The sequence below is a fragment of the Xenopus tropicalis genome, chromosome 2 (assembly GCF_000004195.4).
Source record: "Xenopus tropicalis strain Nigerian chromosome 2, UCB_Xtro_10.0, whole genome shotgun sequence".
NCBI lineage: Eukaryota > Metazoa > Chordata > Amphibia > Anura > Pipidae > Xenopus > Xenopus tropicalis.
Window position 1 is genome coordinate 50426035 of NC_030678.2, and position 16125 is coordinate 50442159.

Sequence of the window (16125 nt, forward strand, 5' to 3'; positions counted from 1 at the left end):
GTTTCAGGTAAGCAATTACAATCACTGGGGGTGCCTAACATTTGGCACCCCCTAGTGATTTAGCCTTTCCTTCTCCTTTAAATTACATGGCATATAGTGACTTCAGGTATACAAGGGTTCCAGTTTAATCCTGCAAAATGACCCAGTTCTGGCATAATGCAGTGACAACCACTGTAACCTGCAGCACTTAATATCAATTTGTGTCCACCATAGTTACCCACCATATTAAATTGTAAGCTCTAGGGGGCAGGCATTCATCATCTCTTTGACATTTAGCACTCTTTTATGGTACTTTGTATTTATTTGTTTTATTAATCTCTTGTATGGCTGTATAGTACTGCATACATAAGTAACGCTTTATAAATAGCTTTTGCAGCAACAACAACAACAAAAAAATAAGTACAATTTTTTTTTCCATTTAAATTAGAAAATGAGAATTTGATATTTATGGGAATACTTGAGTCACATCCAGCAAATACAGCTGAGGTTATGTTACATTTATAAACTAGAGTTTTAGTAGTCTCAGGAAAATGAAATATAATAAATGCACATACTAGCCTGCCCCTACAAAGTGTATGTACTTATAATGAAAGTTTTGGGGGCAATAAAACCTGTGGTGTAGAATTATAAAGGTCAGAGTCAGCCTAGAGCTGCCCTACCCAGCCATGGCTGCACAGCATTCACCTCACCCCCTTCCTAAAGATAAGGAGCCTGTTTATTTTGGCACAGCCTAGTTACACAGGAGAGAAGACAAGATTGGAGTTGAACTCCCCCCACCCTCCCCCGCTGTAAGCATCTCCCTCCAGCTGCTGTGAATCAGGCAACAGCTCGCAGGGAGGGAAGGAGTCAGTCCCTCTGTGCAAAGGAGAGAGGCGGCAGTACCATCCCTTTCACACCTACAAGAAGAGCACAAGGGTAGAAGTCAGTGTTTCTTTGTACAAGCGGCACCATCCCATTCACACCTAGAGAAGCAGCAGCACCACCCAGTCTCAGGCACACTGACACCTACACAAGCAGTATCGCCCATTGCCGGCGCATTGACACCTGCAGGAGGAGGCGCACCACTGACTTGCCGGCTCAGGCAATTAGCTGTACATATAGCCGCTATAGAGCGATCCCTGCGCTAATAACGAAGGTTTGCTATAGTATTACTGGGACAGAGGGTTCATCACGCCGCAGATCTCCCTTGGCCGGATCCGTACTGCAGCCTTGGTCTGAGCATCACCCTGTCCGGCGGAAGCGACTGTGCGATCATCATTTATTACAAAGACCGCAGCGCGACAGTGCCTCGCAAAGTTGTGTCAGTCGCACCTGAGATCCGAAGAAAGTTACGGGTTTGCGCGCACAATGCTCTGTAGCTCCAATTACAAAATCGCACCTTCAACTGCTTAGTTTAGAACAATCGCACCCACTAAGTAGACTTTCTGCGCACTGCCTAGCGGCCCTCATGGAACCCGGGCTAGAGGTGTCGGACTGGCCCAGCGCTGGGTGCAAGAGTGAGGACAATGCTGTGCTACACGGCGCAATGCTGGAGCTACGCTCCGAGATGAACAACTTCAGGCGTGGGGTAGAGCGGCAGCTGGAGGACGTACTGAGACTGGCCGGGCCGCTCTCAAGGTCTGTCGCTGATCTGCAGTGCGAGAACCGGCGGCTCCGGGAGCAAGTGGACAGGTTGAGCCGACAGGTGGAGCTGCTGAGTCGGGCTGCGGGGTTAAGCGAGGAAGGGCCGACCCGGTTCTCTAGCCACGCCCTGCTGTCACTGTCCGGCAAAGCACAGGTGAGCGGGAGCGGAACATGCAAAACAAGCATTACAGCGCCCATAATATCATTTATTGTTACTTTCAGTATACAGCTAAGGGATGTATTTCTCTTCTGTACCTGTTGTTGTCTAGGGTCTCTTTTCTCTAACTTAAGCACACATATTTTATTTACAGTACTATATATTTTTTTATCAAACACTGAAAAAGAATAGAAAAGGACTCATAATAAAGGGAATGGCATTTCAGCTACTACTGCCTACAGTACCTGTTTATTCTTTTTCATTTTGTGTTTTCATCTGTCAGTGCAGGATACTCCAAGTGAATGGCTACAATTGAAAGGAAAATAAAATCCACAGCTGCTTTAACCTGTTTTTTTCCAGCTGTTCTCTTAAAATCCCTGGTGTCAGCAGTTCTCCTGCTAGGAGCTGCAGTACAGATCAACAAGCTGAGCCAGGCTGCATGCTAAATAGTCATGGTTTTATGACATTTTTTAATTAAATTTTTTTTGCTGTTACTGGCTGCATATGCACTTTGGTTGAAGCTGTCTCAGCTGAAAGGTCTGATCGGTCTCAGATTTGATTTCCAAGTACAGTTTGGGACCCATTATCTGGAAAAATTTGGGAAGGCTATCTCACATAGACTTTATTTTTATCAAATAATTCACATTTTTAAAAAATGATTTCCCTTTGCACAATAATAATAATATAATAATAATAATAATAATAAAATAGTACCTTGTACTTGCTTATAACAAAGATATAATAAACCCTTATTGGAGGCAAAACAATCCTATTGGATTTATTTAATGTTTAAATGACTAAGCAGACTTAAGGTATAAAGATTCAAATTACAGAAGGACCCCTTATCCCAGCGGTTCTCAACCTGTGGGTCGGGACCCTTTTGGGGGTCGAACGACCCTTTCACAGGGGTCGGCTAAGACCATCGGAAAACACATATTTCCGATGGTTTTAGGAATAATTTTATGGTTGGGGGCCACCACAACATGAAGAACTGTATTAAAGGGTAGCGGCATTAGGAAGGTTGAGAACCACTGCCTTATCCGGAAAACTCCAGGTTTCAAGCGTTCTGGATAACAGATCTCACAACTGTATAAACCACAAGTTTATCCTGTGCCCGTGGGATGTGTAGTACATATATATCATATATGGCAGCGCAGTGGATAGCATTTCTAGCTTGCAGTGCTGTGGTTCTGAGTTTGATCCTAGCAAGGGCACTATGTCTGTTAAGATTGTGTGTTCTGCCATTGCCTGCGTGGGTTCCTCTTATTTCCTCCCACGCTCCAAAACACACAGGCAGGGTAATTGGCTCCTGATGTGAATGGTGTATAATCCCTGTAAAACCTTGCAGAATAAGCTAATATTCAGTAATAAAGGATACCATTATTATGTGCTGTTACATAGCTTCAAGGGAATCCACCACTGTCATTTTAGTAGGTTGTATTAGTGTTTCCAAGAATTAGTCTATAGATCAGCAGCATAAATATCACTGTACTGGTTTAAAAGTACTGGGATCATTTTGTAATACAGATTTTGCCCACTTCTAGCAAAAAAAGAACATTTATATGATAGACAGGTCAGATATATATTAATGCTCAAAATATAGCTTAATTATATTTACACTTTATATTTACACACCAAACAGGGGGACAGAAGTACCACTTCATTCAGTTATTGCAATTATTAAAATGCGCACTATAAATAAATCCTACACTTTAAAGGGAACGTAGAACAGGGCTAGCTTCCTGGGAATTCTCAGCATGACTTGTTCAGTTGTAAGGGTTGTGCATCCACATACCGGAACATGTTGCTACTGAACATGGAGGATATTTGTTTTCTGGGAAATGCAAACTGTAAACAAAGAAAACAGGAGAATACAAGTGTGTAGGTTAAATGTGCATGCTGCAGTTGAGCAGGTTGAGTTTCTAATTAAACAGTGGAAAAATACTATATGAATAGGGTTATTTAGCATTTAGTTTACCTGGGATGGCTTAGTCTTTATCTGTATGTTTGAATTTATAAATATGAGTGGGGAAATACCATATTGTTTTATTCAAAAAACTCTGTGTATAGCAGCACCAACAACTTTTGATCACTAGGAGTGCACTTCTGTTAGTGTTGATGGAAACGACTTATGTTGGGTAATAATAAAAAAAAAGTCCATTCACTTAACAGTAAAAATATATGTACCGAAAAGCAATGTAAGGTATGTCCATTATGCTTATACCCCTGCAGTTTCAGTGGTACTTAACAACCAATATGCCTACTTATACACTAGAACTATATTAACCTTTGGGCTATATACCAGTGTCCCAATGGTTTATTATATGCTGATGATTCATAGGAAATTGGCATGTTTTTTGTTCTGTTCAAATTACCTTTATATTTATATTCTCAGAACAGAAGCAGTTAAATCATATGATCAGCAAATGAATGTGTTGTTATTTCTTGCTACTGATACAGATAAAATAAACTGTATAGTAGTTCTGCGTGACATTACATTTGCTAAGATCAATTAATATGTATGATATTTCAACAAAAGCCTGATCATGTCCTCTCATGCTATCACGATTTCAATAATGCTGACATTATTGCTTGCTGGTGAGTGAATGGTGAGAAGCATGCACCTTGTGTACCTATCAGAGAATCGTAACGGCTCTCCTATACATACAAAATCACTCTTGCTTTCAAAATCTGTGCATTGCAGCAGTGGGAAAGTCACTTTATAAATAGTGATCTTGCCTTGCTCAGCCTTAGCTAGCTTTTGTTCCTCACTCAGTAAATATTTGTGGGGCAGATGGTTTCCCTTACAAACTTATCAATATAGAATAGGTGCACAGTTTTAAAAGTGCCGCCCATAGAGCACAATGGCCTTGTGACATCAGCCTTTAGGCACATAGCTGAGGCACCACCTATACCATCTGTATATGATATCCCTTTTCTTTTCACTGGCCACACCTCACTTTGGTGCCGGCATTTAAAGACTTGATTTTGTCATCCTGACTGTCCCTTCTCAAGCTGTCAGGACTTCTAAAACTAACAGACTACTGTTGCACAAATATGGCAGCCCCCTCATATAGGAACATGGGGGATCCAATAGGTAATGTAAAAGCACTGAACAAATATGGCAAAATTACAAATAGCAAGCAAAGAAATGTTAAGATAGATATAAAAACAAGTTTTATTTCTGGTGTCAGAAGACTGCAGTATTTAAAATGTGTTATGCACCATTGCCCTAGAAATCCTTTGTTGATGAGTCCTAACAGTTTTTCAAATAATTTATTTTCTCTATATAAACTCAGTTGTGATTGTATGAGTGATGTTTGGCCATTTCATACTGTGATGTCTGGGTAATAAAATTCAGCCAATCACCTGATGAGTTTTGTCTTCTATGAGAAGTTATCCTTTTGGTATTTTTGTTATGGGCAAGAGATTTTCAGTACTTTTGCCACAGACGTTACTTAAATGTACTCTCCCAGCAATTGAAACACTATCTTATTAAACCCAAGGGACTAAAACTCACCAGATGTAGCTATGAAACCATCATGTAACTCTTAACATTTGGTGAATCTGAGTCTGATGCATCCCAGGTGCAAAATGCTGATTCATTTGTAACTCTGAGGGGTCAGGGGCCTGCTGAACATAATATTCAAAACCTGGCACATACACATTTAAATGAAAAATAATGGCTATTATGTATATTTAGCACTCTCTTATTTGTAACAGCCCCCTCCCACAAAAACATATTTAAGAGACCCTTTTTAGTCTTTATTGTGTCTACGTGTTACTGTCCACTGTGAATTGAGCTTATGTAACTGTTAAACAGAATCATGTTCTCACTCTGAAAAAAACATTTAGTAGCACCAGGGGGCTGTAATGGGGGGGTGGAATTGAAGGGGATCAGACTTTTTGGGAGCTTTAAAAGTCATTAGTTATTTTCTTCTTATATAGTACACCTAAATGTACATAGTGCTATACATAGAATCCTTCAGGCAAAATGTGGTTTTGCCCCCATGGAGTGTACAGTCCAAATAACCCAATTTAGACTGAGGCACTGGGAAATTCATTGAGTAGGTTGCAGAATCCATTTACCAGAGATGTGAGCTACTTTTAAATGCTGTCAATAGGTCTCATTAAGTCTCTTTTACATATACAACATATTGTGCAAAGTGCAGTTTTAAGATGCAGAATACTATGTATTTTTACCCACAGTACAGCTTTTCCCCCAACATTCCTGTGTAATTATGGGTGCTCACCAAGTTGCGTTCACCCAAGTTTTGTGTGATGCACCGTTGCATGCACAAAATATTGTTTGTTGTGTTAACGTGACCTCTATTTGTGGCACACACCATTTCCACTATTTATGGTTTTGTAATTGTATCCCTTCCTTGTGTGCATTGTTAATAATGTTGTTAGTGTGTATTCACATTTTATGCAAGTTAGGGCAGCTATTAATGCAACCCACCAAGGAAACTGTGGCATTACTGCCAAATCTAGGCAAGTATATTTTGTTAGGAGGCTTATGGAGTTAGTAAATGAGGCTTTTACTCTTGAGAAACCAATTTTTGCATCCTGGTTGGTTGGGATATTGCTAACTCACCACATATTCTAATGCATGCAGCTGGCAGCCCATGTTCCTGAGTGAAGTCATTGCTCTGGGATCAAAGCCATGTTGTAAATTACAAATGGGCTTTAAAGTAAGGGGGGGGGTAGTTTTTCACCAGAAACCCATGGCAACCAATAAGCTGGTTGCTATTATTAGTGCTGTTGTTTATATGCAAATCAATAGTGATATTATTCCTCATCCATTAGTGGTACAAAAACATTTAGTTAGTTCCTGCTTTAGCTTGTTTATACATTTCATCCCTTGACTCCCCCATTTTAGCAAATTACTTCTTCTTCAAAGACAGTTTATACACAGTGTTGCCATATAAATACATTTTCTAAAATATATGATCATACACAAAGAGCCAAAGTGTGTCAAGAGTGCTGAGAATTGTAGTCCAACAACACCCGGTGGGCCTGTAGTGGCCCTTTCCTGCTAAGTTGTGACTTTTGTATAATACAACACAAATCAGAGGAAAGCCACATCTGAGGGTGAAAAAGCATGGGAAGAATCCTGTAATATACCCACAGAGATTGACTAAGTACCCGGAGCTATGCAGGGCAATTTAGACCATTAAGAAGATCTATCTAGAATTCCCTTCTAATGTCTTTCACTGCTGGACACTTGCTCTGGAATGCCTTCCTTCCTCCCCCTTTCATGCCATTGTTAAAAATAGCTGACCACTTTTTAGTAGCCTGCTTGGCCAGTTATTGTGTCAGACTGTCTTGCAGAGCGAGCCCAAGTAGGAGCCTTATCCTGCCATGTCCTGCAGGGTTCTGGTAAGCCTTGTACCTCTGCTTTTCACTGTGGCAGGCTTGTGTGTGTGTGTTAGCAGCACTTAATTGATTTTGACTTTACTGAAATATAGCTAGGGATCGTGGAGGCTTACTCTGAAAACCAGCTGATGTTGCTGTTCATTCAAATATGGCCATGGGCCACTGAGGCTAGGTGTGTTACTTACTAGAAAAAAAACTGTAAGTGTAAAGCACTTGTGTCCAACTGGCAAAAATTAAGCTGAGGTCCATTTAAACATAGGACTGGTCCATTTGAACATTACGTAGGGCTGTATACATGCTGCCTTTTCTCTGGCTCTGGAAAACATGTTCTCCTCGAATGTGATTTTTTGTGGCTTTACAAAAGCAAATGAACTCCCATGATAACCAGAAAAAAAATCCCAATAAGGACCCAGGGGGGCACAGGTTTTAACTAAATAAATGTTATTACAGATTGTTCAAAGCTGCTCATGAGTTCATGTTATCACAACCTGTAGCTCTTTTAAGTTGTATTTGTTTAAAGGGAAAATAGATTAAGCAGGTATTTTCCTCGTTAGAGCGAAGAACAGATAAAATATGCACATGCAGTTTGAAATAACATGGCACTCTGTAACCTTAAATTACTGTTATTAAGGTTAAAAGTGTAATGTGATCTAAAGGAATATAGTTTTGTTGAGTAAAGGGGTTCTCCACCAAAAACCTGTGTTTGTTTTGTTTTTTTATTTTTTTCTGCATTATGAAAGAATACATTTGTTTAAAGCTGTTTGTAAATGTAAGTTGTAGTTGAAAGCAGTATCTGTGTAGTAAGCTCTTTTGGGCAGGGCTCCCTTCACCTCTTGTATCTGTTATTGATTGCTTTATATGTTACTCTGTATGTCCAATGTATGAAAGCCACTTATTGTACAGCGCTGCGGAATATGTTGGCCCTTTATAAATAAATGTTAATAATAATAATAATAATACAAACCCTTCTGGGTTTGACTCCTTAAACAATTTGGATATTATCCTGCTGAAACAGAAAAAAAAGAAGAATGCAAAGAAGTCTGAAAACCAAATGTTTAAGGCTTATCATTTTAAAACTATGAAAAACGATGACCATTTTAATCATTGCTAATAATAGGAGATTATGTACTAATACATAGAAGCTCAGTGTCTCCATCAGTTCAGCTTCTCAAGTGAAAGCCATTTGTTTTCACATTTCACTTTGGAATTTTTACTTGACAAGTCCTTTCTAACCTCTCTAAAGTAATAGCCTGCCAGATAGTCTGCCTAGTCTGACACTGTGTGTGATATTTAGTACTGCCTCTATCTTTGTCATCCTACAAGAAGTTAAATGTCTTTAGGTAGCAAGCCCCCTCAATTTGAAAACCACCAAGCACAGCTTTGATGCAAATACTTATTTGTGTCATTCTTGCAAGTTGCTAGGTTTGCTAAAACAGTAATATACTGTTAGCATATACCATGTGTTTATGATCAGCATGGCCATACTCCGTTCACCTATGCAGGCTTGGTTTTAAGTCTGATTCTGTCACTAAAGTGGATGCTGGAGATCCTGAGGCCTAAGTAGATTTGTGTTTGTAACTACCATCTTCTTCTGCTGTTTGTTGTTGCAGCCGGATGCAAGTCCTCCTTGACTGTCAGTTTAGCTAAAAATATCTGCATCATTTGCGTTGCATGCTCTAGAACAGCAAGGCAGATTCTAGGAAAGCATAAATTGCCAGAACCAATCACAGCATATTGCTAAGTGAGACAGGAACATTATGATCTGAGTTTTGATTTGGCCAGTGCAACAAGCAGAGCAAATTCCCACTGGGAATTACAGTGTTCCCTGTGCACCTGTCCCCCACCTGTTTCCCATTAGACACCCCTTTTTCATGCCGATTTAAGGAATTGCCCAACTTGTTAAAAACATAATGTTGTACTGCTTGGATGGGAAAAATGCCAGTGTAGCAGAACCAGTTCTTTCTAACATTTAAATAAGGCTGTTTCAGGGCATCAGTAGATTATATTGTTATATCAGGGGCATGTATATCAAATGTTTCATGGAAATCTGTGATATGCATGAGATGGTATACTTCTTTCAAGAATCTTTATAAACACCGAGCAACTGACTTCTGAATAGACTAGTAGTTATGTAAACATGCATGAGCTACAGAATATATTTTAATCTCATTTCTATTCTTATTCCTTGCCTGGAAAGTATTTTTGCCTCTGAATGTATTTTTGCAGCTGTTGGATTTCTGGTTTCTTGTGCTGTTATTTGCCACCTTTTCGATGACTTCACTTGTCCTGTCTTGGCTTTCCCATATGGCTTGCCTCATATTTAAAGCCTTGTTTACATTGACCAGTTTGTGCAAAACAGACACTGAATCTCTGCTGTGCTGCCTTGCAGTACAAGTTTATGGCTAGACAGGAAGCAAATGGGCAGTTTGACATAAAGAGGCAAATGCTTCAAGCAGATGCCTGTTTCTTGGGTCACAATTATTTTGTGTTTTGGCAGTGCCACAATATATACTGTAGCCTTACAGTGGGCAGAAAAAAAAGTTGATATTTCAACAAAAAGCAAACTGTACCCCATAGAGAAGCTTGGCTGCAAGCTGATGGTGCAAAGGAGGGGCCGCAAGGGGAAGTTTTGCCCTGGTGCCCAAAAACCTCAGTTATGGCACTGATGGAATATATATTTGTAAAGCAAATGTAACCACTTATGTAAACTGTACATTGTATAAAGCTTGTATATGCTTCCTTTGATAATGCAACTGTAAGAAAAGGAGGTACTTGTTCTTTGAATTTCATATTTGTAGGTGCCTTTTCCAGCAACTGGGTCAGAGAACGCCTTGGCATTTAAATACACAGAAGCCCAAATAGCCCCTCACAGGCTTAATAAATACTGACTGTCTATGGCATCTTACAGCATACATACAGTCAGTCTGGGCATGACTGGTAAACACCTCTGCAGGTACCGGTAGTTAATTGGCAAGGCAGCAGGTAAAAAAAGCTTTTACTTAGGGTCAACAAACTTTCACTTTATTTCTACTTTATAAAACTGATCTATAACAGGAAAATGTATACTGGCTTTTTGCATTGTGTAGTTTACATAGGAGAGTGTTTCTTAAACATTTTGTTAGGGGATCCAAATTAAATTGGGGAATTAACTTTGTAAACAAGTGATATACCCCATTCAGTTACTATTCTCCCTCCTGCATGGGTGGTGCAGTGCTGCTATGCAGTTTTTTAGGTTCAGTTTAAGCCAAAGCAGTACCTGCAAAGAGTTTGTCTGTTGTGCCGGTGTGGGTGAGTACTCCAGGTACTCAGGTGTGAAAATCTCCTAAGCAGTTGCATCCCTGTAGATTAGGTTTCAATTGTAAAGATTATGCAGTCCATTGTCACATTGTCTATATTCTTCAATGATGTACAACCTTGCAACTGTTAAGGTGGAACTTATTCTTCTGAATGACCCAGCAGCAATTTCCTGCTGGGATATATTTAACTTTGACATTAATTGTTTGCAAAAGTACAAAAGTATTGCGTAATGGAGATGTAATAGGTCACTATAGGAAAATAGTTTTTAGACTTAGTCCCATGCAAATCTAGACTGTTTTTGCTACAACGTAGGTAGACATGCCTGAAGATAAAATAGTCATAAAAAAGTCATTCCATTGCAATCGATGAAACAAATTGGAATTTTATTTTGTATCCTTGCACTAGTCCAGCAGTAGGTCATTACCTACCCGGTAGATAAGCACTATAATTACCATACTGAGAGGGCTGGACTGCAACGGGGTCTGCTGTATGATAGTGTCCCTCCCCAGCCCCTTCCGCCATTTTATTGTGGGTGTGTATTCTCCCCATGTGCCACCAGCATTATGCTAATGTCCCATGGGGAGATTAGTTGCCGCAATAAATCTCTGCTACTCGGGGTGACCTGCCCAAAAAGCCTTTCCACCATCGATAAATCTGCTACTTCGTGCAACTAATTTCCCCAAAAAGCTTTTCCTCTAGCAATAAAGGGAATTGCCGGTGGAAAGGCCAGCACTTCTCTTTGGTTTTTCCAAAGTCGTATGAAGTTGCCTGCAGGAAGAAACTTTGTGCGACTTCAGAAAACCGAAGCGATGTGTAGGCCTTTCCACCAGCGATTCCCTTTATTGCCAGTGGAAAAGCTTTTTGGGTAAATTAGTTGCACGAGGTAGCAGATTTTTCGCAGGTGACTTATCACCCCATGAGACATTAGCCTTAACTTTACTGCCCACTGTAAATAAGTGAGCTAACAGGGGACTGGTGATAAAATGCATGAACTTTAAGTATGAGCCATAAGTTAAGCCACTACATGGGTTAACTGCAAAAACGTGGGGGGGAAATGTGGATCTGGTATGGGAACACTTGTGTTTATGCTTCTAGTTTTATAGTGGCCAGTGTGTCAGGTTGTGTATTGGATCAGGTAGCAGGTACAAATGTGGTTTGTGAGTCTAAGGGCCACCTTTACTAATCCACGAACGCTCTGTGCATATTTTCGCCGACTTTTTTACACCTTGCGTGACTTTTTCGTACTTGCAACAAAATCATATTGTCGCACTGAGTACGAAGGTTTCGGATTCATTCAAGCTTCAGTATCGTGACTTTCCTTGGGCCAGGTTGGAGCTGCAGAGTGCCATTGATGCCTATGGGAGGCTTCCAAATTCATGCACAGAAGGATCAAAGTCTTAAAGGGTTTCCCCTGTTTAAAATCATTCGGTATGAAAATTTTGGATCGCAAATAAGATATTATCGGGACTAATGTGATTTTTTTCATTATTTTTGCGATCTTCAGAAATTATCGTATCCAATCCGAATTTTTCCCATTCAGGATTCGAACTCGTGATTTGATAAATGTGCCCCTAAATGTGCAGCACAAACCATTGGGGATTGGTGATTAGACCCACGCTGGTCACCTTGAACCCTTGTGCACCATTTTAAGCATAAGAACAGGAGTTTTATCTAAAACTATTTAGAAAAACTTTAAGGATATTTCCCTAAGAATAATTAAACTAGTTCTGTGTTTTCAAATGTATCCTGTTTTGGACTGAGAATAATCATCATAGTGCTTTTAAAGCAGCAGTTTGTCAGTTGTGCAGTTATAAAGTAAATACTGTCTAACTACACTGTCGGCTCTCTCATCCCTTTGTGCCATTATTTGATATTGTTTGTTTTAAATGTTGAACGATGCTGTAACTAGTCTATTGGGCCCAACAAGGACAACTTGTTTTTTTTAAACCTTTGTAAAAAGTTTTACACACACCTATTCACAGTATAATAATTTCTCAATCCACACCTTTAAGTGCATCTATGCATCTATCTTGGTTATCTGTAGCTTGATAGTCTGGCCACTCCAGTTTAACCATATTTAGTGAATTTTGAGGCAGTCACTGAAAACCCACATTTTTCATGAATTTATTTTGAGGCAGCCAGCCTGTACACAGTTTCAAGACTCCAACAGTCATTGGGCTTACTGTATTGTTATAGACCTGCATATGACATAGACCATACTGTGCAGTCAGGGCCGGATTTCTTTCTGAGGCGCCCCGAGGCCCCCCCCTGTAGGTGTCCCCCTCTGCGCATGCGCGAACGCGCCCCCAGTGCGCATGCGTGAACACGGCCTCTCCCCAGTGCGCATGCGCAAATGCTCCTTTAAACTCCCATACGGAGCAGTGGGGAGAGGTCCCGACTGCTCCGTATGGGAGCCAAATTTAAAAATTTTCTTGCGGCGGGCATGCCGCCCCTAAACTTCTGCCGCCCTAGGCCCGGGCCTTTGTGGCCTCTCCACAAATCCGGGCCTGTGTGCAGTATTCATCACAATTTAGTAATCAGGCTGAATACTGCACAGAATGGTCCATGTGTTGTTCAAGGAGAGACTTAAGAATAAGAAACACATAAGAAACTGAAGGAAGAGTTGGGGACAAGGTTTTGAAAGGTTGCTAGGTTTCCATTACAGGTATTAAACCTCTTACCTGAAAGCTTACAATTACACCCCATAGAGACCATTATAAGCAAATAAGTTGGCTACATAAATACATGTTGGTGGCAAATAATCCTATTGGATTTAGTTAATGTTAAAATGCTTTTAATAGCCTTAAAGGAGTGTTTCACCTTTAAGTTAACCTTTAGTATGTTATAAAATGGCCAGTACTTAGCAACTTTTCATTTGCACTTCAATTTTTAATTTTTATTCTTTCTGAATTATTTGCTTTCCTATTCTGGGTTTTCCCAGCATTAAAAAGGGGGTCGCTGACCTGACAGCCAAACAACTATTGTTCTTTGAGACTACAATTTAATTGTTATTGTTACTTTTTATTACTTTCTATTCAGTCCCACTCCTATTCATATTCCAGTTTCTCATTCGACCTACTGTCTGGTTGCTAAGGTAATTTGGAACCTAGCACCCATATAGCTGCTAAAATTTCAAACTTGAGAATTGCTGAATATAAAGCTAAATAATTTAAAAAATGCAAATAATGAAAAATGAAGACCAATTGCAAATTGTTTCAGAATAGCACTCTCTACAACATACTGAAATATAATATGAACAGCCCTTTAGGTGATCCAAAATTATGGCAATTTAGAAACCCTTTTCTGGAAAAAATATAGTAGCCAATGACCTGTAGGGAAGCAGGGGCATGACGTAGCCGTAGGGCAGACATAGCCACTCCCATTTTATTTGTGATTGGTGGCTTTGTATTGGGGTATAAATAATCAGAACCGTTCCCGCTCCTCATCCATTTTAGGCAGCATAGGAAAACACCCACCCTCCCTCCCTATAGAGGTGGAGGCAATGAGTGGTGTTGGCAGGGTGATTGAGTTGGGGAAAAACAATGGTTGGGTTAGGAAGGGAGTTTGTTAATTGTTTGGGGCATGCCTGGAACCTCAGGGGTAAGTAAGTGGATCAGGAGGTGAGTTTTGTTGGGTAGGGGGTTCCGGGCTGGAAGGGCAGCTGGCAGCGCCTGTTGCGCTGCGCAGTTATTTGGCTTGTTATGGCGTATGTTTATTAAAAGTTGGTTGTTTGTTATACAAACATTTGTTTTGTGTTCAAGAGATATTTTGTATATGATTTGTTCTTTATGATATGTTTTAAATTAAAACTTTGATTGTTGTTAATAAATGTTCTGCGGCCATTTTTATCCCAAGAATTGGTGTCCGTGTGTTTATTGGGGTTGGTAAGTAAAAGAGGTAAAAGGGTTATGGTTGGGAGAAAGGCGGGTCGTGATCCGACGTCGCTCACGTCATGTTAAATGTAAATATGAAGAAAGGAATGTTAATAAGATCAGTGAAGACAGACATTTTATGGGAGGAGGCTTCTAGTAGCAGCTACTTTTTCATGGTTACTAAATGCCAGAAAATACCCTGCTGTAGACAATACTGAGAATTGCCTCTGCTAAAACACACGTCGAGACCGTTATCAGTAAATGATCAGAATTTTCTATTTTAGTAGCCATAAGTAGTAGCTGCTATTAGTCGCCCGCAACAAGGAAGATTTGTTGCATGGCGACTAATCTCCCCGTGTGTCACAGCCCTTAGACGTATAGATCAGTGGGGTCACTGGGAAGCTTAGGGCAATGACAAACGGTGAGATTAGACGCCCCACGACAAATTTTCCTTGCCATGGGCGACTAATCTCGCCGCAATGCTATCCCACTGGCAATCGTCACTAGGATTAGCCAAAGTCACCTGAAGTTTCCTCTAACTCTGGGCAACTTCGGCAAATCATAGCGACATGTATGCCATCCCACCACCGATTTACATTCTTGCCAGTGGGATGGCTTTGCGGGGAGATTAGTTGTCTGCGGCAATGAAGATTTGTTATGGGGCGACTGTCACTGCCCTTATACTGCACTGCCATGTAGCTCTGCTACTTGGAAACTTAGACTACTGAGTCTATGAAGAGACTTCTATAGGCAGGCAGTGTCACTGCATAGGGACTGTTAGGCCCCTGACTGTAGCAATGATGCTAAGCAACTCAATAAAATGATAGTGGTAAACTGGATGTTCCACTGTAGTTACTATTTGCTGGTACTACTATTTCAGTAGTCAAATTAAATAGAAGTCTAAGTAACATTCCCCTATACATTCAACACTTTAAATAATTTTAATTTGTTTTACTGCTTTGCATGTTCTGAGGAAAATAACAAGTGTACAAGACAGTCTAGTACTGCTACACAAGGGATCTCTGGGATAGAAGTAAGATTTCTGAGGAACGCTTCCTTTAAAAGATACCATGTTTTGTGTTTTTTATTTTATTTTTTTAAAGCAACACCAGTCTGGAGAAATAACTGTTTTTTACTGAAAGAAACCAAATCTTTATGCACCCTCCTGTGAACTAGCCTTTCTTTGCCCTTTAATTTACATTGGCTAGTTACTTTAAAATCACTGAGAAATCTTAATACATATTTTAAAATGTTCTTATGCCAAGAAAAGTAGCTTCTTTTTTTTTTTTTTATTCTTTCGTCGACATGCTCTCTCAGTTTAGTAAAGATTTGTATCCCAGTTAGTAATGAAATGTGTCTTTCTCACAAGTCTTATTTCTTGTGTTTATTTTTCCATCTTTCTAGTTTCTTTGTTTCTCATCTTTTTTTCACCGAGAAATCGCAATTGTTTTTGTTTGTGACCAGTCAAGCCAGGAACAGGCTGAAAATAGTAGCGTGTCTGCTGTCTCTGCATGCTGCAGTCAGTGTGCATTCCAAACACACCCACATCACTGAAATCAAGCTTCTTAAACTTTTGACTTTTCAGTCTGGATCTTTTGAGTGCTACCAAATATTGATGTAATTTGCATGGAAGAAGTGGCCATACGCTGGTAGAGTTTTGGCAGCTTCACTGAGTGGATTTCAACCATAAAATTTCACGCATTTGCATTTTTCAGGTGAAGTCATTATGGCTGCACACTGGCTGACCCAGTGCCTGTCTGTGTAACTACACTGAACTGTGGATGGGAAAGGATCATC

General features: G+C 40.1%; 1 protein-coding gene across 2 annotated transcripts in view; it reads left to right on the top strand.

The window, feature by feature from the left end:
• Nucleotides 1-720: 720 nt before the first annotated feature.
• The window catches only part of smtnl2 (smoothelin-like 2), a 70906-nt gene continuing 55501 nt past the window's right edge, over nucleotides 721-16125 (top strand). Inside the window, exon 1 of one of the 2 annotated variants that reach the window (XM_002933538.5) lies at nucleotides 721-1777. In XM_002933538.5, coding sequence (XP_002933584.2) covers nucleotides 1448-1777 — 330 coding nt within the window. In that variant the 5' untranslated portion in view covers nucleotides 721-1447. Of the gene's footprint in view, nucleotides 1778-7064; nucleotides 7163-16125 lie in introns of those variants that run through there. The other variant, XM_012971177.3, reaches the window with a different exon arrangement.